The sequence below is a fragment of the Gymnoscopelus braueri genome (assembly GCF_963280865.1).
Source record: "Gymnoscopelus braueri genome assembly, chromosome: 21".
NCBI classification, from domain to species: domain Eukaryota; kingdom Metazoa; phylum Chordata; class Actinopteri; order Myctophiformes; family Myctophidae; genus Gymnoscopelus; species Gymnoscopelus braueri.
This window is the reverse complement of record NC_137623.1, coordinates 6,357,902-6,385,880: the sequence shown is the minus strand read 5'-3', so window position 1 is coordinate 6,385,880 and position 27,979 is coordinate 6,357,902. Positions and strand designations below refer to the sequence as shown.

The following is a 27,979-nucleotide window of genomic DNA, read 5'->3' as shown; positions in this document are numbered from 1 at the left end:
TGGTTTACAACTATACACATGTATCATGCATCTATTTGTTACTGTATATAACACATTTATAGTATATTTAACCCTGGTTGTCCCATGTCAAATTCCATTGTAACACCTCATAACGTACACATTTAAGTTTTGTTTAAAAAAATGTCTTTTCAAATGAATTAAAGCACAATATATATTAATATTTGACTGTATAAAACATGACTGGACAATCCCTGTACTGTCTATTATTAGACTTACATAAATTTATCTTGTTCCTACTTGCCACTGTGCCATAATGAATGACGTTTATTAGTTAATGGTTAACGAGGATTGCACTTAGGGGAAGTCTTTACGTGGATATGTGGATATGTGTGGTGAGAGGGTTGTTATTACCTACTCTGTGACTGTAGCCGGTGCTCATCGGGGGAAACGAGGGATAACACAACTATATTAATGTCCTGCGGAAATAGTTGGATTAGAAAATGGCGGGATGTCAGTGCCACACAGATTGCATTGAAAAACCCTTAACCAGGGCCTTTGAAATTTTCGGAAGATTCGTCGGGAGTCATCCTTGGTGGTTTTTAATCATTCCTTTGGTTATATCCGCGGGGCTCGGCGGGGGTTTTTACTTTCTCAGCGACATGAAGAACCAGGCCAAAGGCATCGAAAACCAGTTTACGCCCGTGAACGGACCGGCCAAAGACGAGAGGCTGGTCGTCAAGACCAACTTTCCGCACGACGAGCTCGAATTCTCCCGTCAGAGGCTGTACACGGAAGGAACCTACGGGTCCCTGATTTTTACGTCTGCTGCGAATATCCTGGCGGTCGAACCTTTTAGCAAGATAATTGACATTAATGACCAGATTTTAGGAATAGAAGTAGATAAGCAGACGTTTAAAAGCCTCTGTGCTGTGGCTGGAGGAAAATGCGTGTCAAATTCCATCTTCGGTGCTGTGAGCAGTTCCAACGGCACGATTAATTGCCCCATGAATAACAATACTTTCCTTGGTTCTGAGATCGGCGGCGTGGAACTTATTGACGGAAAAACACAAATAAAGAGTGCACATGCAATTAGGCTTTTTTATTTTCTAAAGGAGGACAACGTAACAGTGAATAACCTATGGTTGAAGAAATTCATCAGCACAGCATCAGAAATACATGGGAAACAGGTAAGTCAAATCAATGTGACCTATACGTGAATTTAACCCATTCAATCCGCGAACGCATACTGTGTCTTTTTCTATTTTTAGCTATAACCATTATTTATAAAAAATAGCAGATATACAAGCTCATAGCGTGGCACATAGAGTGCCGCACTATGAGCTTGTAGATCTGCTATTTTGTTTTTGAAAAGTTGTGCAAATCTTTGAATATGTTTTTTTTAAAGCCAACATTTTTAATTCAAATCTTTGCTTCTGGGGGATTCTACAAATGTCTTCTAAATCTTAACTTTTTTCATGTCAAGACCCCCAAAATTATAGGTATTTGTCCACGGACAAATACACAAATACACAAATACACTCTGTGCCGCGCTATGAGCTTGTAGATCTGCTTTTTTTTAATAGCCAAAGAAATCTAAAGTGACACAGATGCGTTCCCGGATTGAATGGGTTAATTTCCCTTGAGTTGCATTGAGTTCATTTATTATTGAGAAATTAATTTGAGATTTTTACAAACCTAAGCATAACTAATTGTGTGATGTCTTCAGGTTAATGTGTCCTATTTCACTTCCCTGTCGAGAGAAGAGGAGTTCGAGAGCAATTCTGACTCCATCATTCCACTGTTTTCAATATCTTATGCCCTGGCTATTATTTTCTCAATATTTTCTTGCATGAGGTAAGACAAAGAACTCTTTGTATTAGTCTATTTTGATATGTTTGTCTTTCTTATATTATTTACAATTTGGCCAATGTTTGACCCGTTTTAATTTTTATAGTATAGTTTGTTGATTACTTTTAATGCGGTAATGTTTTATTTTTTGGTATTAAAAAGGTCTTAAAAGTCCTTAAATTGTCACTTTACTATCTGGGGACCCCCCAAAATCATGTGGGGACCCCCCTGACCCACAGGTTGAGAACCACTGTTCTATCATATTTGAATTTTGTTCCACAATCAAACATCCACATGAGCAATGTCTAAAATACAGTATACTAATATATCGTCGCTGTCGGGCAGAAACCAATTATCTCAGTTTTTCAACTTTTTTTATTTTCTTTAATAAATCAGTGCTATTGAACACCCTTTACATCTGTATGTGGGTTATACTATATTGAATGAAAAGTATTAAAAAGCGTTTCTGACTAAACCTCCTAACCCCATTGGATCCTCAAACTGTCGGTCAAACCTCCCAACTCCAACTTAGGTTTTTTTCCCGTCTGACTTGGTCATTCTAATCAATGATGGACAAAACAACTATCGCCTCATCACTGGTCAAAAACCTCCTAACTCCACTTGAGCTGTATTTGGGTAAAGTGATTATAATATAAGGACACATACAAGTATCTGACAATATATAAAGTCACTATACCAACTTTGATGAGGCAGTACTGGGTTGTTCTAAAGCATGTATTTTTTTCAACTATATACATATACAGTGGTGGAAAAAGTACTAAAATTCTTTACTTAAGTAAAAGTACCAATACTGCAATATAGAAATACTCTGTTACAAGTAAAAGTCCAGAATTCAAAATTTACTTGAGTAAAAGTATGAAAGTATTGGCATCAAAATGTACTTAAAGGGTAAGACCACTTTAGTAGAGGTTTGGGTTGTGTAGTTACCTTGCCATGATGTAACTCCAAAGGTGGGCAAGAAATCAAAAATAATTGCTCCATTGATTAGAAATTGATAATTCAAAATATGCTCCTCATTGACTTACATTGTACGGTAAAACTGCTCTCAAAGTCACTCTTTTAGCACAAAAACGAACGCAAACAAAGTTGATTCAGACAATATAGAACATCACCAAACCCAGTACTGTTTCTTTTTTAAATAAAAATGTCAACTTCCTGTTGATTTTGCCATTTTTAATAAGTAGAAAACCCGGACTGGATCGGCGGATCCGGATCCAGATCTTCAAATAGTAAAATCAACAGGAAGTTGACATTTTTATTAAAAAAACAAACAGTACTGGGTTTGGTGATGCTCTATATTGTCTGAATCAGCTATGTTTGGGTTCATTTATGTGCTAAAAGAGTGACTTTGAGAGCTGTTTTACCGCACAATGTAAGTCAATGAGGAGCATATTTTGAATTATCAATTTCTAATCAATGGAGCAATTATTTTTTATTTCTTGCCCACCTTTGGAGTTACATCATGGCAAGGTAACTACACAACCCAAACCTCTACCAAAGTGGTCTTACCCTTTAAAGTACCAAAAGTACAAGTATTAAAATATTTGAAAATAGCAGATCTACAAGCTCACAACGCGTCACATCGCGACGCGTTGTGAGCTTGTAGATCGGCTATTTTCAAATAGCCTATGTATAAAATAGGGCTAAAGTGGTTAATGTATGTTATAAAAAATTATAGCTGAAATGTAATTAGTAACTAAAGTTTTCAAATAATTGTAGTGGAGTAAAAGTACAATATTTGCCTCTGAGATGTAGTGGAGTAGAAGTAAAAGTACTGATAATTGGAAATACTCCAGTAAAGTAAAAGTACCTCAAAATTGTACTTGAGTACAGTACTTGAGTAAATATACTTAGTTATGTGTGTGTGTGTGTGTGTGTGTGTGTGTGTGTGTGTGTGTGTGTGTGTGTGTGTGTGTGTGTGTGTGTGTGTGTGTGTGTGTGTGTGTGTGTGTGTGTGTGTGTGTGTGTATAGTTGATAATTAGTGGTGTAAAGCAAATAAGTACTCAAGTAATCTACTTAAGTGCATTCTTGAGGTGTTTTTTATTTACTGGAGTGTTTCCAATATTCAATACTTTTTACTTCTACTCCACTACATTTCAGAGGCTTTTTACTCCACTTCAATTATTTGAAAACTTTAGTTACTTTGTAGATTATGATTATTATTACAAAACATACATTAACCACTTCAGCCCTATGTATACCTCCTATATTTGAAAATAGCCAATCTACAAACTCAAAACGCGCCGCGTAAGCTTGTAGATCTGCTATTTTCAAAGCATTTTTAAACATTTGGAAACTAGTGAAATGGGACATAATGCATAATGAGTACTTTTACTTTCAGTACTTAAGTATATTTTAAAGTGAATACTTTTGTACTTGTACTAAAGTGAAATTTTAATACTGGACTTGTATTTGTAACAGAGTACTTCTACATTGTGGTATTAGTACTTTTACTTTCGTACAAAATGTGAGTGCTTCTCCCACCACTGTTGGTAATGAGCAAACACGCCATTTCTGTCTCCTTGTCTCTAGGTTTGACTGTGTGAGGAACAAGGTGTGGGTCGTTATGTTTGGTGTCCTGTCCACTGGCCTGGCAGTTTTGTCCAGTTTTGGATTGTTGCTGTGCTGTGAAACGCCTTTCTCCATGACCGTAGCAACGGCTCCTTTCCTGATTCTCGGTACTGAGAACGCTTTTAGATAACTCACTCAGTTATTTTCCAATTCCATCTCATTTACATTCAATAACATCAATACATAGGATGCAAGAAGAGTGCACTAAGGAAGAGTGGACACACACCTCGATGTAAAACTGGCTATTTTGTCCAAAATGTTAAAAAAAAAAAATATTGGAAAAATGTTCTTAAGTAATGTAAAGTATACATGATGTGAACATGCACGGTACATCATTATCAGACCTAAATTTACCCTTCAACTTGTCTATGCCCAAAATGATTGGATAGGCCTATACATGTTTTGTAGCAATTTGTTGCAATTTTAGAAAATATTAGACCTTAATTGTAAAATATTCAAGCATGTTCTACTTTACTTTACTTAAAGGGATACTTCACTTTCACATAAAATAAACATTTAAAAAATATATTAAAAATAAATGAAAAAAGTAATGGAAAAATCACGGCCCCCTCACGCATTAGAGTGTCCTACTAATGTGTGAGGGGGCCTTTATTTTGCCATAACTTCTTTCATTTTTTTTTTATATTTTTTTTTAATGTTTATTTTATGTGAAAGTGAAGTATCCCTTTAAGACCTTTTTCTAAATATTAAATTGAATATTTTGGACAAAATAGCCAATTTAATCAAGGTGCCCACTCTTCCTTTTTGCCCACACAGTTACCAATGCATCAATGTCAATGAGGCATTGTGACTCTAATATCAAAGTTAGCCTATGTCAGAGCTCCATTGTAGCTACAATATGTTTGATAGTCACAAGGTCCATACATATGGTCTGTTGTATAGAGAAGACAGTAGGTTCAGTAGGCAATGCAGTTTTGTCTGACTTAAAGCAGCACTATGTAACTTTCCTCTTCTACCTCGGATTTGAACCCGGTTTCCTGCACAAGTGCTGACATTTGTACCAATGAACTAATGCCCGTGTCTTCTGCTTCCACGCTCCATTCAGGTCAGTAGAATGCTAATAAATTAACGCTCTACCTCACAACCACACGCTTCTCCGTTTAGTGTTTCATTAGCGCGAGTGTGGAAAAAAACAACAGCGCGTAGTGGTGACGCATCTGTACAGCCACGTTCATAGGCTAGGATCATGATACCAAGGATTTGACAGTGATGTCACCATTATGCAACCCGGAAGTAAAGATACCAAGGATTCGTCAGTGATGTCAGTCGGGATGCCAGGTTCGAGTCAGGTTTGCGAAAAACAAGCGGCAGACACAAGCAAGGAGGTTCATCAAAAAACAAAAGCCACAGGGAGCAAGACGTGGATCTATATGGGGTCTGAAGGGGTACTGTTTCGCGCGCCTCACAACACTCCCAGGGGTTCCGCGAGGGGGTCCGCGGACCCCCATGTATTATTTCCCCCCCCCTCTTTTTTTTTAAAATTACTTAATACATACAGACAGAGGGACACGGAGGGACCAACAAACGCAAAGCCCCGCGCAGCGGATGGGGTCGAGGGGGGCGTAGCCCCCCTAGACTCTAGTATAATATATTGAGATAATGATTATTCTGGAATTGGTCGCTTTCATTGCGGTTTCCTCAGCAGAAAACCATCCGTTCCTTTTCTTTATTTCAATGGATTAATTAACAGCCATCTGCCAGCCTGCAGATGGATGGATCATGGATGCTAATATTGATAATTCTTATCACCAAATACCTAGTCTCAGTAGTCTGTACTGTCATATATCTCACGAGAGTAGCAAGTACTGTACTCGACTATTTGCCTAAAATGAAAAAGGTACATACCGCAAACTGTACAGGAAAATAGGGCATGTGAGAACGCCTCTCCTATTGCACAAATGCACAAAAGCTGTCTTTTATATTGTGTTTTTTTATTAACAGTGTCCTGTCACTAACTGCGTGGCATAACATACAGCAAGGCCCACCTATGTACCTTTAACTGTGTGTCATAACATACAGCAAGGCCCCTACGTACCTTTCAAGCAGGCGTGATTCAGCCAGTGGAGACAGTCGGGGGCGGGGTTTGCCAACCGGTCCTGTACGTTCCCAAATCACGCGTCCTTGACATGAAAAAGTTTGATATAGCAATTTTTTTTTCAAAAAACTGTTACGATTTAGAAGACATTTTTTAGACTCAGCCTCAGGTATTATTATTTTGATTTATTTTTGCCTCAGGTCTTAACAAGGTTAAAACAAAAGGTTTCTTTTTAAAAACGTAAAGCTCTATATGCTGATCATTTCTAAGTGTTGTTCAGTAAGAAGAAACAAATCCTGCTCATTTATTTTCATTTCATCACTTCAAATGTCACTTGTTCATAGTGTATGAGTTTCTCTCTCCTGGTTGAATGAAAGACAACCCAACAGGCACAGAATTCAGAATGTGCATATCATTTATATCTCACATTCTACCTCCTCGGCTAATATTTGTCTCAACAGGACTTGGAGTGGATGACATGTTCATCATGATAAACGCCTGGCAGCAGACCCAAGTCAGGGTAAAAAAACCAAAATACAAACCGGTTTGGTATTCAACCTCCGTCGTGCCGACCGTAGAGTGGGAGTCAACCTACAAAGAAGCAGCCGTAGAAGATCGCATGGCAGCCACCTACAAAGAAGCAGCCGTCTCCATCACCATCACCACTCTGACGGATCTCCTCGCCTTCTACATCGGCCTCCTAACTCCGTTCCGTTCTGTGCAGTCGTTCTGCATGTACACCGGCACCGCCGTGATATTCTGCTACCTGTACAACCTCACCTTCTTCGGCGCCTTCTTAGCCCTGAACGGAAGACGAGAAAAGAGCAATAGGCACTGGTTTACTTGTTTGAAAGTTCCAAAGCCAAAACCTCCAGATTTTGAAGTTGATAAAGCTGACATGTGTTGTGTTGGTGGAGCGTATGATCCGGTCACTAATATGGAGAAACGAATGCCGGTCGCAATCTTTCTTGAGAAGTATTACGGGCCATTCCTGACTAACAAGTGGACCAAGATGATTGTGATTTTATTATATGTCGGATATTTGGCCTCAAGTATTTACGGTGGCTTAAACATAAAAGAGGGCATAGAGCTTAAGAATTTTGCCTCTGATGAATCCTACGTGGGTAAATATTACGATAATGAAGATTATTTTTCCGACTTTGGTCCTAGTGTTATGGTTGTAGTGACAGACAGAAAATTCATGTATTGGGATCCGTGTAGCCGTGATCAACTAGACACCTGTCTGCAAACATTTGGAAATTTGACTTTTCAGAATGAATCACGAGTCGATCCAGAACTGACCGTATCCTGGCTTCAGGGATACCTGCGATACTTACAGAACGCAGGCTTAAATCAAAATGACAAAAGCACATTTATTTCAAATTTACCAAAATTTTTCAACGCAGCACCCAGTACATCTCTATTCAGACAAGACGTTAACTTTTCAGTTGCCGAGAACACCGTCTACGCCTCACGAATGTTCATCCAGACGATAAATATCAGAACGCCCCTCGATGAGAAGAACCTGCTAAATAAACTCAGGGAGACAGCTAAGTCTGACGTTTGTCCAGGCTCTCTCGTAGTGTACCACCCGGCTTTCATTTTCTTTGACCAGTATGCCGTTATCGTCACCAATACCATCCAGAATGTTCTCGTGGCCACTATCGCCATGCTGGTGGTCTTGCTGTGTCTAATTCCTAACCCTATTTGTTCTCTGTGGGTAACCTTTGCCGTCGCGTCTATCATAGTGGGCGTGGCCGGCTTCATGGCACTATGGGGCATCAGTTTGGACCCTGTGTCCATGATCGATCTCGTCATATGCATTGGTTCCTCGGTGGCTTTCACTGCTGACATGTCGTACGCTTTTGTCTCGAGCAAAAAGTCCTCGGCGAACGAAAGGGCCACAGAGGCCGTAGTGAGTCTGGGTTATCCTATCATACAAGGCGCCGTGTCTACCATTCTCGGAGTAGTGGTGCTTTCTGCTGCCAAGAGCTACATTTTCAGAACGTTCTTCAAGATCATGTTCCTGGTCATAGTTTTCGGGGCGGTCCACGGCATCGTTTTCTTACCGGTTTTTCTGACCTTAGTTGGAATGTGTTATGAAAAAATTGATACTTTTTTTATACAGTATATCAAAGGATTGGACAAGAAACCCATCTCAAATCAACCATCTAAAACGACACAGATACTTTCCCTGTTTTAATGGGTTATAGTTGGAAGCTAATCTTGGAAAGTCCTACAGTGAGTTTATTGCTCACCTCAGTGTCAGCCTTTGTGTTTCTTGTCAGTCACTTACATTTCATTGATAGTTATTTTTTGAATAGTGCTGTCACATTTCCCAGTGGTTCCCAAACGTTTGAGCTCAAGACCCAAAAGAGAAATTGGATGTTTGCCCGTTACCCAAACTAGTGCAAATAGCAGATTTACAAGCTCACAACGCCTTGCTTTGCCCCGTGTTGTGAGCTTGCAGATCTGCTATTTTCACTACTTCATTAACGTTTTTCTTTTTTTTAATGGAAATTATTTGATTTTTTTCATTTTATTTATGAAATACTTTTGAAAAATATTGGAATTGTTTTTAATTGATGTGATTTATTTCGTTTAAACTTCTTTAAACATTTTTTAAATAATATATATATATATTTGTATTGTGTAGGAAACAAAGGAAAGAATATAATTTACTTATAAAAATTGGTCCGCGACACAAAGATGCGTCCCGACCCACTGTTTGGGAAACAGTGATATAGCCTACTGATCAGAATAAATGGCTTGATGAGCACATGACATTTAAACAAGCTGTTCTAGAAGAAGATGAAAATGAGGACGCCAAGTTGAAAGTTGTTAAAAGTCTGGACATCAGCTCCAGATACGGGTTATCCTTCTAATAAAGGTACTCTACCTGTCTGCAATGTGCAACTGGACATAGACAAGTCTTTCCAAAAGAATTCCCCCCCCACTGTTTTTCTGTAAATATATTTGTACTGCTCCTAGTATTGATGATTTATTGTATAGTATTGTATGTCTTGATTCATTGAATATATAGAAACAAACTCTCAGGGCTTTTTGTTTTATCCTTTTAGCATTATTGTACCTCTGTAGTTATTTTTTACCTCTGTTTATGCAAACTGTTAATAAAGTATTCAATCAATCAATGATCTACTGCTTGCCTTTGATTCTGGTGACCGCTCAATTTGAAACCTCCTCTGTTCTGCTTTTTGACACAGCTGACCTCACTATTTTAATATATCGCCTCCTTGTATTCAGGGCTCAGTTATATCCCCATCTCCAATTGGTGCAAACCTAAGCTGTTGTGTTGATCAGTTCTAAGAAACGTGTCCATATGATATGGCACCCATCCTTGATTCTCTTCACTTGTTTTGCCTGTGAATTTCAGAATTTAATTGAATATTTTACTGATGACTTTTAAAGCCTCCTATTTGAGCTCCTCAGGTACAGAAGGGTCATCTTAGTTGGTCCTTAAACTTGCCTCATTGGGCGATCAGGCTTTTGCATTCCAGCCAACAAGGCTTTAGAAAGGCCTGCAAGGCGAGCTAATCATGTTAAATCACTTCTGAAAATGTACCTTTTAGAATAGTGTTTACTGTTTACTAATATATATATATATATATATATATATATATATAAAAATGTTAAAAAACATTTAACAAATGTTAAAAAAAAGATAAAGGGAAATAAAACAAGAAATGACAAAGTCATAATATACCAGCTTGCGGCAGGCTTTTTTTTGCCCCAATCTGCAGCACAAAATGTAAAAGTGATCTTTAAAATGAAATCTCAGCCATTCCAACGCAACCAAAATGACTCCACAGAGAGGTGTGTGTGTGTGTGTGTGTGTGTGTGTGTGTGTGTGTGTGTGTGTGTGTGTGTGTGTGTGTGTGTGTGTGTGTGTGTGTGTGTGTGTGTGTGTGTGTGTGTGTGTGTGTGTGTGTGTGTGTGTGTGTGTGTGTGTGTGTGTGTGTGTGTGTGTGTGTGTGGGTGGGTGGGTGGGGTGTCTGTCTGGTTGTAAAGTACTCAAATGTTTTATTTAAGTAAACTGCAATGTAGAAGTACTCTGTTACAAGTAAATGTCCGGAATTCAAAATGTACTTGAGTAAAAGTACAAAAGTATTGGTATCAAAATGTACATAAAGTTCCAAAAGTAAGTAGTAAAAATGTTTGAAAATAGCAGATCTACAAGTAAGTATCATACTTGTAGGTATAAAATAGGTAAAGTGGTAAATGTATGTTTTATAATGTAATGTATATCTGCAAAGTAACAAGTAACTAAAGTTTTCAAATAATTGTAGTGGAGTAAAAGTACAATATTTGCCTCTGAGATGTAGTTGAGTACAGTGTTTCACTTAGATCATTTGTATCAACAACAAACATAGTTAGCTTAGCCTACTTATGCTTAGGCTATGAAAGTTAAGTGCAACCCTAATCCTAAGTGAAACCACCTTTCAGGGTGAAAGTCTTTGAAAACGCGCAGCCTCGCTTCTCCATCTAAACGTGCAATACAGTGGAATCCGCAAAAGTGTGATGTTATGTTTCATGTAGGCTGACTAGGCTCTCTTGCATTGGAGAAATAAGCAGTCAGTTCTATGAAAACAAGCCCAAAAGAAGCGACTAGGCTACATGAGCAGTAGCACAGACTAGTACATTGGCTATTTGAAAATAGCAGATCTACATGTTGCATTCGCGACGCTTTGTGAGCTTGTAGATCGACTATTTTCAAAAAGATCTTGAAAATAAAAAGTTAAATAATATTTGGAATATATATATATATATATATATATATACTGTCATTCATTATACTTATATTATAATGAATTGATTACTGCAACAAATGAATTAAACAGCACTATTATTACAACTTGTGCAACTATTATTTCTTAACCACAACAACAATTTAATTATGTGCATGCAAATATGCACTGAAAGGGCAGAGCAGATCACTCACCCCAGACGTTCTTTGCGATCCGGGGCGACCGTGTTTAGGGGCGAGGCAGAACGGCGCTGATCGCTCACCCAAGACCGTTGTGATCAGGAGCGACCGTGTTTAGGGGCGAGGCAGAACGGCGCTGATCGCTCACCCCAGACCGTTGCGATCAGGGGCGAGATAGTGGAACGGCCGCAGAGTTGTAGCTCGTACAGATTTTCGGAGCCTCAAAAAGTACATTTACTCAAGTACTGTACAATGATTGTGAGCGTGTAGAGTGGCTATTTTCAGAGTATTTCAGTATGCTCGTCTGTTAGAGGTGTAAAGTAACTAAGTACATTTACTCAAGTACTGTACAATGATTGTGAGCTTGTAGATCGGCTGTTTTCAGAGTTTTTCAGTATGTGCGTGTGTGAGTAGGTTACTCTGTGTCACGGTGATTGAAACAGACGGCATAGCCGTTTCAGTCATTCAGTCCAACTTGACTGTAGCCTGTAGTAGCCTTTTCATATGTTTCCTTTGTCCTCATCTTGCGCTAATGCACGCAACTGTTGCGCCAGCCGCCAGGTTGTATTTTTGTTGTTTTACATAAGCGTGCATCTGTTCAATCAGAAACACTCTCATCTTAGTAGATAAAGAACCATTTATTGCCACAAATGGAATACAGTTAAGCTTGGCGTTAAAGCTCCGCTCTTGGGAGAATATTCACTGAATTTTGTCGAAGCAGCCTGCTAAGCATATATTCAGAGAATGCTTAAGCAAATCCCCCAAACTAACAAATGCATACTCTCTGGTTTCAGCCAAGCGGCAGCTAGGATACTCAGAGAGTGCATAGCAGAAATCCCCCCAACACACGGAAGCCTAAAAAACGCCTTTATCAGTCATACTATATTATGTGAAGTAGCAAGCCTGCTACAGACTTAAAATAGAATGCGCACACATCCTGAAGTCATTCTACAATTATGTGATAAGAGACTATGTGTCACAGCAAGCTTGCTGTGGACCTCAGCATTTGATTATTAAGCTATACTAAAAGAAGCAAGCATGCATCTTAAAACGAGGTCATCCTACAATTAATGGGATACGTAATATGTGTGTTCAACAGCCATGTTGATCCTGTACTGCAGGAGTGCCTCAAATGCAGCATGCATTTATGTGTTCAACAGCCATGTTGATCCTGTACTTCAGGAGTTCCTCAGCATTTGATTGTTAAGCTAAACTAAACAAATGCAAGCATGCATCTATGTGTTCAACAGGCCTGATGAATGCAGAAACCTGTTGATTCCTGAACTTCAGGAGTCCTAGACGGTGTCCTAAAGCGATGTCCACTGCTGTGCCGCATCACGAGTAGGAGCATATATATATATATGTCACAGGGAAATTGGCATTCCAGGGAAATTGAAAGAGGAGCGCTCGCTTTTAGGCGCGGGGCTTCGGCACGAGGCGGGACTTTTCGAGACAGGGTTTTTTACGCAAGGCTCGCGAGGAGGAGGAGGAGGCGCGAGGCGGGGCTTTGATACGAGGCGGCGCGAGGAGGAGGAGGAGGAGGTGCGAAGCGGGGCTTTGATACGAGGCGGCGCGAGGCGGGGCTTTGATGCGAAGCCGACCTGGCTTTTGTTGTTCCCCCCACATAACAACCAGGAAGCTACGCTAGGGGAACGCTGAACACGCGTTCACACGCACACGTGATAATAGTTATTGTCCATGACGGAGGCGCGCCGACTCAGCAGAGCTTGAGGCCGAGGAGGCGCGAGGGCACTAGTCGAATCAGCGCCGTCCGAGTTGTGAATCGATAGGGACAGAATAGTTATTTTCATGGGTTACAGTCTATGGTTACGATCCAGTGTCCACGACGACACACATGTGTGCGTGTGCATGTGTGCGCATGCACACACACGCGTGCATGCGCACACATGCACACGCACACACGCTTGCATTCATTACCCTCTAGCGTTGGTTATACAGAATTGCCTGGGTGGGTGGTAAAAACAAGCGCTCCTTTTCCAATTTTCCTGGAATGCCAATTTCCCTGTAACATATATATGAGGTCATACTATATTATTCTATAATTATGTGACAAGAGACTATGTGTCACAGCAAGCTTGCTGTGGACCTCAGCATTTAATTATTAAGCTATACTAAAATAATGCAGCATGCATCTTAAAACGAGGTCATCCTACAATTAATGAGATACATACTATGTGTGTGTTCAACAGACATGTTGATCCTGTACTTCAGGAGTGCCTCAAATGTAAGCATGCATTTATGTGTTCAACAGCCATGTTGATCCTGAGCTTCAGGAGTTCCTCAGCATTAGATTGTTAGACCTTTCCTATCCGCACAGATAAGAGGGATGCAAGCATGCATCCGTAAAAGGTCAACTATCTACATCAGAATGAACCCATGCCATTGCCAACCACTTTTGAATGCAGACTCTTATTTAACCGTCTCCTCATACAGTACATGCCACTCATTGCTTTTTGAGCAACTTTCAAAGTTTAAGCCGGGACCATAGCCCCGCCAATGCGGAATGAGTGAGTTATACAGATGCGCAGCAGTCCACATCTTTTGCAGAGGAGACGGAGCCGGGCCGTAAACCATGACTTTGGCTTTCCCTTGTCGGTCAGGAACAACATCCGTCTTGCCTCGCCAGAGGACGTCTTTGCAAGTACTGGATCATGGAGAACAGAGACAAAATATGGTTTCAGTTAGGGTTAGGGTTAGGGTTAGAAATAATGACGTTTGCACCTTTTCCCTCCCCGTCTGATTTACAGTGTTTAAGATGTATAAAGTTCATCCAACAATAGTGTGAAACTATGTGTAGCAGCAGCATGCTGCAGACCGCAGAAATTATTTTATTAAACTAAATTAATGAGTGTAAAATGTAATAACTATATGCAGCAGTAAGCATACTGCGGACCTTACCCATCACGCACAGATAAAGAAATGCAATACAAAAACAGAATCATACTACCCAAATCAGTGCGGTGGAACCCAGCCAACACTTTCAGCAGCATACTTATGCCTGATGTCAATCTCAGATACGTAGATAGCAATCCACGAAAGCTTCAAGTTCCACAAGCATGCAAAACACCACCTAGATGAACTTTTGGAAAGACACACACACAAGAGCAAGCATGCAAGCCTTCTCATCTGGACGCTGTGGAGATCTGCAAGCATACAGCTTGCAGATCTCAATAACTGTTGTAACCCGCAGTATGGGCTAAGTATGACTAAGTCATCTGCATGCATGAAGTGATTAATGATTATCACCAACAATACAACCTTTTTTGCATGAATTTAGCTGTCTTGAGAGGTCATCCATGTATACATTAAATAAAAAAGGGTAAAATTCCACCTTGACGGACCCCAATGCCCACATGAAATGGGGCATTATCCCATTTGATCTGAAAGGTTTGCTGGACTTACCAATATATGAGAATTCTAAATATAATTGTATTTTGTGACACTTCTCGCAAGCAGTTTCATGAATACTTTTTCATGATTGATTCTGTCTGCCTTGGATAAATCATGTTAAATCACTTCTGAAAACGTACCTTTATGTCAAGGCCTTTTAATAATGTTTATAGTTTGTTTTTCTTGCTTCTCTTTTATCCATGCTCATCTCCTTGTATGTGTTTTTAAACATTCTATTTGTTTTATTTATGTTTTACTTATTTCTCTTCCATGTCATATTCCTGTAATTCGTTTGTGAAGCACAATGTAGAGATACATGTATGAAGATACAACTTTTCTGTTGCTCCGACCTTCATCAGGCCTGATGAAGGGATGAGGCGAAGAGTTGGATCTATTTTTAATGTAAGTCAGGGGTCTGCAATGTTTTTCAGGCCAAGGACCCCTTAGCTGAGAGAGAGACAGAGATGAAGCAGGGACCCCCACTCAATATTGTATAAAATTGTGTTGCAGATTAAACTTTTTCATAGATAGCTTCATAGACTTGTTTGACAGCACTATCATCAGTGTTGTGTAAATTCATATTTTTGATTGTTTAATTACACGTTATCTTTTCTATTAATAATGTATTTTCAGACGCTTAACCACTTTGGCTCTGTGCTGCTCTTTTTTCCACTCAACACCAAACGTCTTTGCCCCTTTGTCGAAAATAGCCGATCTGCAAGCTCTGCTAATTTTGGCTAATGATCCCCTCAGAATAGGGATGCTAGGGTTGAAGTTCCTATCACACAAAGATTTAGCGGCCCCCCTTGTAGTAACTCTGACCCCCTAGGGGTCCCGAACCCCCTGTTATATGTGAAGACAGCCTTTTTTTTGCTCTTCTCAAGTTCATTACTCCTACGCAATACGCACCTGTCCATTTCACTAGGTGTGCAAAAAGACTTTTTCTGCTAAGTGAAGCAGAATGTAACCTTATTTCACAAAGCACTATATCAATAAAGTTTATACCATCTACGTTTTTGATCTATAAAATATCATGGCTATGATAGACAACTTACCGGAAGGAACAAGGAAACAACAATCATTAACTACTGGAACAACTGAAAGCAGAATGTAACCTTAAGTAGGTGAGATACTGACCTACCGACGGGAGGTGTTTTGTCGTTATTCTGTGGGTTAATGAAAGTTGGGGCAAACGCTCACCCCAAAACATGATTTACCATTCTGTGCCCATCGGTATATAACACGGACGGTGCTGAGTTGGGTCAGGCGAACTTCGCTCGGTGGTGGCTCAAGTTCGCTTGAGACGCCTCCATCGCGGTCCAAAACTATACTTTATACAAACGACCTACTGAGCCCCGTCGGTAGGTCAGTATCTCACCTACTTAGACCCATAAATAGTCTGATTAAATGTGATAATGTCCCATTCAGTGCATTGACAGCATCCGAAATGGGTGATTAGTCTCCTCTAGTAACAGATTACATGTAGGCCAGAAGCTGTGTAAGGAAGAACATCTTCTTTATACATTTGGGTTCTTAGCATTGTAGAACATAAGGAAGAAATCAAAAACACAAACAATGTCTCTTTATCAAAACTGTAATTTTGTCCAATCTGTATGGTAGAATATGTTAATACAATATAATGTATACAAATGGGGTGGTTGTATTTTATCTCTCTGCTTGAGACATTTAGATCCTGTGTCTTAGGTGAGACATGACATTTAGTCCAGTGGCCAAGCTAGATTTTGGTTCCACCTAAGGTGACCGTAATTGTTTTGTATGTTTGCCTTCCTACATGTCTCTAATTTATATTTTGGTATGATAACCTTGACAATCTAGTGGCTTAATGGCAGTTATAACTCTCTAAACAAATCTACCCACATACGAAACCGTGATGTGTGTGAATCATTTATGACTTCTAGACAATACCTTTTGCACTATATCAAAGCACTATATCAATAAAGCACTATATCAAGCACTATATCAATAAAGTTCACTATCTATCCTAACTGTTTCAACTTAATTAGGGAACATAAACCTGTAAGATTTGTGCAACAACATAGCTATGATATTCTAGACAACTTAAAAGGAACAAGGAAACAACAATCATTAACTATGAACAAAAGAGGATTTCTAAAGAAGTACTGCTTGCCAAAAAAGGTGAGAAATGCAGACTTGCAAAGAAAATAATTCCAAGGCCCTCCGTCTCAAGTGAAAAAAAAATATTTATTTAGAGCAAGAAAAATGAGTATGACCAACGCGTTTCGACCAAGAAGGTCTTCATCAGAAGAATCATTAACTAGTAACAATGAACACATTCAGTCATTTTTGTAATATTATAGACAACTTACAAGGAACAAGGAAACAAGAATCATGAACTAGTATTTAACGACATTCAGTCATTGTTGTAATGATTTTATCTACACAGCCTGACCTTGACCTTTCCTGGCCAAGTGAGAGAAGGATGAAAGTGCGTTCCGTGCAAAGAGCTGGCCTACTTATCAAACTCGTGAGGTAATTCAAAGTCCTATAAAAAGTGGGCATCTTTATCTCTCCATGACTACGATTAAAAACATAGTGGGCCATAAGTATCACCAGTAAGCCAGGTAAGCCATTTATATGACTTCTAGATAATACTTTTTGGAAACCAATGGTCTTATAAACAGTTGAAATTGTGATTTCACCAGTAGAATCCATTTATGCTGAAAACATGTTGGTATTGTGCATATTTAATGAGATCATTTGCATATTTGAACGCATACAATTACAGTTAGATATTTCAAAAAGTGTAAAACATATGTGGGAAAAAAATTATGGAGATACATCTGTGACCTACTGGCACAGATGTATGTCCTGAAAGAACTTCTTAGTTCTTTCAGGACTTTTTTGTGTTATCCTTTTAGCCTTAATGTCTGACTGTACGACGTGCTGTTTACATTTCTGACTAATAAAGTATTCAATCAATCAATTTAGTCATTGTATGGCGATTCTTGGTCTCAGAATCGCCATACAAAATCTAATTTTTATCACAGCAATACAAACAAAGCCAGCTTTAGGATGTAGAGCGCTTTTATGCTTGAATATTCTTCACAATATTGCACCTTTTAAATTACATGAAAACTGTATGCCCTACCTGGCTAAATCACCACACAATTATACATTATACTACATTGTTATTATGGTTGTTTATTATATCTAACTGATTGATCCAGAATTGTACGACAGTTCAGACAAAAGACAGTCCAGTTATGCTTTCCTCAAACAACCGAAAAAGGTCACTACTTGCCTATTGCTTGCTTCTGTCATTTGATGTTGAGATTTGGTATTGTAGATATTGTCTCTGTTGGGTGGAAACCTCATATGTCCAAAACTGTTACTTTTCAGGATTCAAATTAAAAAATATTTGTTTTATTTATATTTTTATTTTCTCTTCCAGGTTATGTTCCTGTAATTCTTATTTTTGTGAAGCACAATGTAACCTTATTTCACAAAGCACTATATTAATAAAGTTCACTATCTATACTAACTGTTTCAACTTAATTATGGAACATAAAACTGTAACATTTGTGCAACAACATGGCTATGATATTATAGACAACTTACAAGGAACAAGGAAACAAGAATCCTTAACTAGTAACAATAAACACATTCAGTCATTTTTGTCTACACAGCCTGACCTTGACCTTTTCTGGCCAAGTGAGAGATGGATGAAAGTGCGTTCCGTGCAAAGAGGTGGACTATTTACCAAACTCGTGAGGTAATTCAAAGTCCTATAAAAAGTGGGCATCTCCATCTCCATGGCTATGATTAAAAACAAAGTGGGCTATAAAGCAGTAAGCCAGGTACACATACAGGTGTAAATGGTAAATGGTGCATTTATATAGCACTTTTATCCAAAGCGCTTTACATTGATTGTGCCATTAACCCATTCACACACACATTCATACACCGATGGCGGAGGAAACCATGCAAGGCACCAACCTGCTCATCGGGAGCAATTATGGGTTCAGCGTCTTGCTCAAGGACACTTCGACACTAACTCTAGGGGAGCGCCCCAGCCCGGAATCGAACTGGGAACCTTGCGGTTTTCCAGTTCACTCTAACCCTGAGCCACTGCCGCCCCACAGGTGTAAATGGTACAGTATGTATCGTACAGTACTGTATGTTTTGAGAGGCATACTCGACTGTAGGCGAATCATATAACACTACATTGATTTTAATTGTTGCTCATGCAGTTTGTCAGATTGGCTGAAGTTATTCAGCATTCAAATACAACAGCATAGCAGAAGCAGCCAGGAGCCCTCTTCTCCACGCAGCCCTTCGGCTGGTGTAGTGCGACCATCCTGAGTTAGATTTTAGTTCCCCTTTTAAACCTTGTCGCTCACATTATAATACAGACGGTTCATGTGGGGTGGGGGTCAGTGATAGCCTCCACCTGTTGACCAAGCTCTTTGATCAGTGCCTCTATCTGATTAGCAGCTGAATGCCAGGAACCCAGACCTGGTGTCTCCAGGTTAAACAATGGAGATGTAGATTGCATTTCACACCAGGGCAGAGTTCTTGAGTAGCAGATGCCAGCCAGGCTGGCTCTGAGTCACATTCATGATTCTTATCACTTTAGTAAAATAACTTAGTATCATTTCTTTATACGTTTTGGCTTGCATACTGTTCAATAACTATAAGCCATAAGGGCTAATATACCACACTATTCCCCCACGAAAGACTTTAACGTCTTTCGCAACCAGTGTATTGAATAAAACGGTATGAAAGAAAAACATAAAAAGATAACATTCTTCAACTCTTACTTACGACCCCCCTAGACCAATGGCCGGAACTCAAGCAGAACAAAAGACATTCAGTAAGAGTAAACACAAACAACATCACATCAGACATAACAACTGTAGATACAGGCATCGAAATTACACAGTAGTCACAAGGTAATTTACATCAAATTTCAGAATAAAAATAGACAGACTGTTTCACAAAATAAGAAAGAATATCGGTATTTAGAAACGTGTCGGCTTAAATCACTGCGTAGTCATGGATCACATGACGCTCGTCTGACGATAACGGCAATACTGGAACTTATTTCCCAATAAAACAAGCTTAAAAATATAAAACAACCTAGAAAATCGTATTCAGAGAAAATACATCAATATGCTCACGTCGCATCAAAATGCATTCCTCTTCCAAATCAGTGTGCAGGCCTCTCTGTTAACCTTAAACTCTAGGATAAAATGTACACAGCAAACCATAAATATTTTGGTATGAACGAATCTCTCCTTTACCTAGAAAGGGATCATAACAAGCGTCCACCCTAATACGATAGAAGCTGAAAGAATACAGTTGAATTTATACACTCACTAAACAATAACACTTCCCCCCACCAATGTCCCCCCACGCCGAGCCACCAAACTTGTATGATAACTACCAACGGAGGTGCCTACATTGATAACAGAAGGAACAGTGTACCCTCAATGAAATAATAAATCACAAAGTAAACTCACAGAGACCAGAAAGTGAAACAACAAAATCCTCACTTAACACTGTACCCACAGCAACAAAAACAACGCTCCGTAGTTTAAATCACTTTATCACCAAAAGTACAACCTCTCGTCCTGCATGTTCAGTGTTCCATCCGACAATGTTGCTTTCGTCGCCTCTATCTCAATGTCCACGCACCTCAGCAGAAAAGCTGAGCGCAGTTCCACGTGATATCTTCATTCCAGCCAAAAAGATAGCCGCTGTTCACACACCACCTCCCCCCACGGATAACTTCGACCAGCAAGTTCTCCGAAGCGCTCCGCTAGCCACCATGAGAAGAGTAGATGCGACGTGTAGCCATCTGAGATCAGGTCACAAGGCGGTCGTGCAGTCAGTCATCACAGCGTCACCGCCGCAAGGTTCCTCATCGTAGGTCGCGCTGACGTCTCCATGGCTTGCTTCGAGGTGGTCCCCCTCGCCGTAGGAAGACAACCACGGATCCGATTCTCCTCACAGGCCCGCACCCACGGCCACCTCAAAATACACGGGTTCTTTAATCGAAGCGCACACCCGGAAAAGTGAGCACAACAATGGAGCTGGCTCGCCATTTATGTCGTGTATTTGAGGCATTAAACTGCGTGTTAGCAAGCTGGTTGTAATGAAGTAGAGAAAGAGAAGAGACGTCAGGTTTCCAGGTTCTGATCATGATTCGATTTATTCAGCGTTCAATAGTTCAATAACTATAAGCCATAAGGGCCAATATACCACACTACACAAATAAAAGACTATCCTTGAGGTTTAGATTATACCAGCGCTGTGATTTGATCATACAATAGGCTCTATGCACAGCAGCCATATTGGCAGAACATTGGGACACTTCTTAGTTCTTTCACAGGTGTAATGATACTAATTAAAGGTGCACTAACTTTGTAACTTTCCTCTTCTATCCCGGATTTGAACCCGGTTTCCTGCAAAAGTGTCCCAATTAAACTGTAGGGCCTAAAATTTGTATACATAAAATTGACTGGCTTCATTGGGAATTGTTGCATGCCTATGTTTTAACTGATATTAATTCATTAGTGTGTTAAATGTTACAATGTGTGTATCAGGCAAAGCTGACAGTTTGTTACCGAAGATATATTTCAATACAATTCAAGATTCCTCACTATATTTCTAAATTGTTCTTACGGCCAAAATGTATGCACAATGTGAGCTGCAGATACATGAGCACATTTTTCTTCATTAAATTAATCCAACTGACAATTAATTTACATGAGCAGTAAATATGTAATGAATGGATAAGATCAGTGGTGGAAAGTACATTGGTACTGTAAGTACTGTAGGTATATTTTGATGCCAATACTTTGATGAACATTTACTCTTTTACTTCTAGGCTACTTGTAACAGAGTATTTTTACATTGTGGTATTGATACTTTTACTGAAGTGGAAAAAAATAAGTACTTTTTCCACCTAAGATGTCCCGTTTACTCCACATGATAAAGACTTTCTGACATGCACAACTCAACAGCTCAACACTTTTAACAGAATATAATAATCCAGCTGTTGAAATATTCATGTTCACATCATGACAGGAATGTATTTATTTATATACTTACCGGTGACCAGGGACAGTGCACATTAATCAACATGGCAGTTTTCACATCCATGTAAATGAGCCAGAGTTAGCCAGAAGCTCATTTTCATCTGTAGTCCCTGAGTTAGCTGTTATAAAGTGGTGATAAAACTATCCATACAAAAACAGACATACAGTATCAATACTGTACAAGACAAGTAAACATAATACAGGAGACAGATGACAATTACAGTAAAATATGAGAAATGACACCAGTGACAAAAAGAGCTGATCATTACCCATTACCCATGATTACACATTTGGTTTGCTTTAAGCCATCTTTTGGCTTAAAGGTTGAATTTGAAGGTCAAATAGTGGGTGGTCTCTCTTACTTCGGTAGGGAGACTCCAGTGATGGGAGTCTAACAGAGACGACTGTTTTACCAAACACACTCCGTCTGAATGGTACATCACAGTCCCCTCTGGTAGTTGCCCTTGTTGCTCTATCACCACAAAACATAAAAAATGAGACAAGCATCTGCAAAATGTTTAAAGCTATCAAAATTAAATAAACTGTACTTTTGAACTATGGCAATGGTGGTCACAATTGGCCTTTCGGCCGAGTGTTTTTAAAGTCTGTTTGTAAAGTGACTCTATAGGTTTCAAAGTTGTCATATTTGTCTGTGACCTGAGGTTGTGAAGCAGTATGTTATGTGTGAGAAGATCATAGCATAATGAAGAGTTTAGCTGTGTCTGTTAGATATGGTCTTATGTGCCTGCAATTAGACAGATTGAATTTGATTGTGTTGGCTATAATCATTATTGTACACAGGAGAGGGGCTTGAACATTTCTGGAATGTTCTTGTGAATGGGAAGAACTGTGTTGCAGCCAATTTGATGTATTTTAATATTTGTATATGAAGGTGCTGTGATATTGTGATGGTGCTGTGGTATACTGAATTGACCTGGGCATAGGCAGCCAATTTCAGGGTACAGCCTATTATTTGGGGATGTCACAGGTGCACAGCATGAGGGATCTGGAATCGCCAGAGGAAAGCCATACAGTTTTTCAACCGTGCGTGCTTTCGTTTATTTTCTGTTTGTTTTGAGTAATTTCGGTTTATTTCTTTATCACAGTTAGTTGTTTAGTTACAGTTAAACACCCGGCTTTTGTTTTGCTGTCATCATATCCTGCAATCCAAATAAACATCTTAAATGCACTCAAGAGAAGACCTGATTTACTGTCAACACCACGCGTCTGGAAAAGCTTCACACCATCCCTCACTGGCAATTATTTGTTGTTCGGTTGCCTCTACATTAAAGTTGAAAAACTTGCTTCGAAAGACGGATGGACACAGGAGGACAGCGCTGTATTCATTGACTTTTCCCGATTTAAATCCACGTTACGCACCCGCAAGAGGAACGGCAACGGACGGACCAAACATCAAAGTCACGGTAGGAGTGGTTATGAATGCATAAAAAGTTGCGGAGGAGAGTGGCCTTCACGCAAAGGGATACAGGCAAATCCCATAAAGTAATTCTAAATAAAGCCTCCGTGGATTGTTAAATAATGGCCATGAGTAACGAGGAAAATCAGGAAATGAACGCAGAAATTAATGCTGCTGTCAATCAAACTGAAACGGAGGAGGGGCTTGTTAAAAGGAAAGCTAAACTCACATATAAAGCAGCGGAAGCAAAAATATTATCAATGCAAAAAGACAGGAATTCTGGGATAAAGCAATTGTGTAAAATGGCAAAGGAATTGGAACAAATGATGATTTCAAATGCAAATGTTTCTGACCTGCAAATCAAACATGAAATGTTGTGGAAACTGTCTGGGGAAATTAAAAGGTTGCATGAGTCATTAAAACCTTTGTTGCCTGAGGATGAAATGTTTAAACAAACGGAATGGTTTTCAAAATCAAATGCACAATGTTAAAGGAGTAATGGAAAAATGGGTCCATGCAAACAGGGAGAAATGTATACAGGTTGTGGATGATGAAATCGATGATGTGTCAATTAATGCAAATGAGGTTGTGGATAACACTGGATCAAATGAAAATTATGTGTCACATGCAAATGAGGAGCTGGATGATATTGGACCGAATGACAGTATTTCCAACATGGGTGACAAAACAACTGTCAGGTGGAAGCTCTGGCCATTCAAGGTCCTCAAGGTCAACAACTTCCTCTGCACGTATCAAGGCAGAGGCTGAAAGGGCTGCACTCCTGGCTTTGGAGGCTGCCCTCAAGGAAAAGCATGAGCTGGAAGCTCAAGCGGCTCAAATTAGGAAAAAAAAGGAATTGCTTGAAGTGCAAAGTCAGATTGCTGCACAGACAGCAAAAGTCACAGTACAGAAACAGAGGGTCTGACATAGGCACAAATGGAATGAATTCATATGTGTCAAAACCCAAGTCTGCTCTCAAACCATCTGCTGTGCCATTTGTTCCACAAACTTCAAGTTGTACCGTCAATCATCCACCAACAGGAGGCAGTAAAACTGCTATGTCAATGAAAGCACAATTATTGGATCCAAACTGTCAATACAATCATCCACCAACAGGAGGCAGTAAAACTGCAAAACCCACTCAATCACATCAAAATCCACTCAATCAGTACAATCTACCAACAGGAGCTGCTAAATCTGCAATGCCATTACAGTCTCAGCAGCTACAGGATCCATATAACCAGTTCAATACTGCAGCTACAATGCCAAGTGGAACAGGGGCACGGCGCAAAGAAACCATTTCACAAGGAACCAGATCAAAAACGTACGCTTCAAATCACAACCCAAGCATGCCTCAAAGGTCTTTGCAGTCATATCCCAGTGCATATACACAACAGCAATGTATCCAAGTTGATGAGGACCAAGGCAGCATGCCTCAAAGATCTCGTCAGTCATATCAACCTACACAGCCATCACAGCAATCAAACCAAAACAGTGAGGAACCGGACCAAGGCAATATTTTCACCATCATGCAAAAGCAAAACGACATCACAGCATTACTAGTGCAACAGCAGTCTTCATTATTATTACCCCCAAGGGACATACCAGTGTTTGATGGAAACCCTCTTGAATACAACTTATTTGTCAGAGCCTTTGAAAATGGAGTGGAAGGAAAAGCTACTAGCAGTGTAGACTGCTTATACTACCTGGAGCAGTACACTCGAGGGCACCCAAGAGAGCTGGTTAAGAGCTGTCAACACATGCCATCTGACAGGGGGTATCAAAGAGCAAGAATGCTTTTAGAAGAACGCTTTGGAAATGAGCAAAAAATAGCTACTGCATATATGGAAAAAGCACTTGGATGGGCACCACTGAAGTCTGACATCAAAGCCTTACAAGCATTTGCATCTGCTGTAATGCTATGGAGGACATAAGCTACATGTCAGAGATGAATATGCCATCAAATATACATGCTATAATCATGAAGTTACCATACAAACTGAGGGAAAAAAGGAGAAACATTGCTTTTGAACATCAGGAGAGACGCCATCGTCAAGCAGGTTTCAGTGACTTGGTCAATTTTATTGAGAGACAAGTGTCTATTGCATCTGACCCACTGTATGGAGACATTCAAGACACAGTTGTCTCATTCTCCAAATTCAAAGTTGGAAATAAAGTGTCACAGGGACGCATAAAGGAGAAAGGAAGCAGTTTAGCTACATCTGTGGCAGCTGTTAACTTTGAAACTCAAACGGAGAAATACTTACCTGATAAGTCAACAAAGGGAACTTGTCTGCTGTGTGAAGAGGGCCACAGATTGGAAGTGTGCCCCAAGATGGAAAAGAAGCAGCATCGGGATAAAATTGATTTCCTAAAAAAGAAAGGTGCTTGTTTTGGATGTCTATCAGTTGGACACATGAGTATTGTCACAGTCGGCTGTCTTGTAAGTTGTGTAACCTAAAACATCCTAGCATTCTCCATATCCATGCAAAGGAATGGAAAGAAATCAAATCAAAGGACACACAGCAAGAAACAACATGGATGAGTCAAGCCACCACTCCCAAGACATGTGGTCATATAGGAGCCGGAGCACAGGATTGCGTCTTGTCAATTGTGCCTGTAAAGATCAAGGCAAAGAAAGGCAGCACAATTCTAAAGACCTATGCATTTCTAGATCCCGGCAGCTCATCTACTTTCTGCTCTGAGCAACTGATGAGGAAGCTAAAGGTGAGAGGAAGGAACACTAAATTCCTGATGAAAACAATTAATAAAGAAAGCTTTGTCAACAGTCACGTCATCTCAGGACTAGAGGTAGCTGCACTCAATGGTAACATCTATATTGAGTTGCCTGATGTGTACACCCAACGCAAGATGCCTGTGACTCGTGATAACATCCCACAACAGGAAGACTTGTATGCTTGGCCATACTTGGACTCTGTAGAAATTCCTGCCATCGATGCTGATGTGGAGCTGTTAATTGGAACTAACTCTCCAGAAGTAATGGAGCCATGGGAAGTGATAAACAGCAGGGGTAAAGGACCTTAAGCTGTTAGAACCCTATTAGGATGGGTTGTCAACGGACCATTGAGAGGAGGCAATGAGAGTGGGAGTAGCTGCCCCACAGTCACAGCCAACCGCATATCCATTGCTCACATAGAGGAACTGCTGGTGAAGCAGTACAACCATGACTTCAATGAGAAATCAGCAGAAGACAAACCAGAAATGTCCATAGAAGATCTTAAGTTCATGCAAATTGCCAACACTTCAGCTAAACTCAACAATGGACATTACTGCTTGAAGTTGCCTCTTAGAGAAGAGGACAATGTTGTCATGCCCAACAACCGCCATCTTGCTGAGCAAAGGGTCCTCTGCCTAAAAAGGAAATTGGAGAGAAATCCAACATTCAAAGAGGAATACACCAACTTTCTCGGTGATGTCATAAACAACGGCTATGCAGAGAGTGTGCCAGAGCATCAGGTGAAAGGAAAAGAAGGAAAGGTGTTGTACATCCCGCATCATGGGGTGTACCATCCTAAAAAGAAAACCCTGAGAGTGGTATTTGACTGTGCGGCAAGCTACAAAGGTGTATTACTCAACACTAAACTACTCCAGGGACCTGACTTGACAAATTCCTTGCTCGGAGTTCTCACAAGGTTTCGCCTAAACTCTATAGCAGTTATGGCTGACATAAAAGCTATGTATCATCAAGTCCAAGTGGCAAAACAGGATGTAGACTTTCTTCGCTTCCTATGGTGGCCAAAAGGTGATCTGACACAGCCGCTCACTGAGTACAGAATGACTGTTCATCTGTTTGGTGCAATATCATCGCCCAGCTGTGCCAGTTTTGCCCTTAGAAAAACGGCTGAAGACAACAAAGCAGACTTCCCAGTTCATGTAACAGACACCATCAAGCAGAACTTTTATGTGGACGATTGCTTGAAGTCCTGAAATTTGCTTCTGCTCTCGTACAGTGAGGACGCTTTTTGCTGCTCGCTCTGCCCTATGCTTACATTCCTCTGCTGATATCCATGTTTTATTTTTATTTTTTCCCCTGAGAAACCACGAATGGATCCTGGATATTTATAAACCCATGGGACTCTATTTCTTCTATAGATAGAAGCTTTTGCCATATTTCAATATACTATTTTTCGACCTATTTGTCGACCTCCAGTGACTGGGTACGTGGCATATAGCCAAAGCTATTAGCATCAGGATGTACCCGAGTGTTTCAACAGAGGACTACCAAAAATTGCTTCAAAGGATTGCAGTGCTGGAAACGGACTTACACTGTTTAAGAGTGAATGTGGAAGTGAATCACATTATGGAATTCCACAGTCTCAGAGCAACGGACAAGACCATGACAAGGCTTTCTCATGGAACACTCTCGGGGCAAAGCCAAAGGTTTTGAAGGGGCGAATAACTGGCAGAACTCGGAGCCCTGTGATTACAGATCTGACCGGCTGGCCTGCGCTACCACCCGCGCGTCACCATCATCGATGCCCCCGGACACAGGGTACCGCGTCTTCCACCCCCCTTCAACAGCGAAAAACTGCCAAAGGGAGATCTACAAACAAATCTCCCAAAACATCGAGTGCTGAGCGTCAACAGTGGAAAACTGCCAAAGGGAGATCTACAAACAAATCTCCCAAAACATCGAGTGCTG

The 27,979-nt window shown here is 40.1% G+C and overlaps 1 protein-coding gene across 1 annotated transcript; it reads left to right on the top strand.

Moving 5' to 3' along the window:
- Window positions 1-461: 461 nt before the first annotated feature.
- LOC308077586 (patched domain-containing protein 3-like) lies at window positions 462-27,264 on the top strand (the record flags this gene model as incomplete). Its single annotated transcript, XM_080418331.1, has 6 exons — window positions 462-1,148; window positions 1,688-1,815; window positions 4,364-4,509; window positions 6,920-8,544; window positions 25,810-26,347; window positions 26,474-27,264. The coding sequence occupies 6 exons, from the start codon at window positions 462-464 to the stop codon at window positions 27,262-27,264; spliced, it is 3,915 nt and encodes a 1,304-aa protein (XP_080274457.1).
- Window positions 27,265-27,979: the final 715 nt, after the last annotated feature.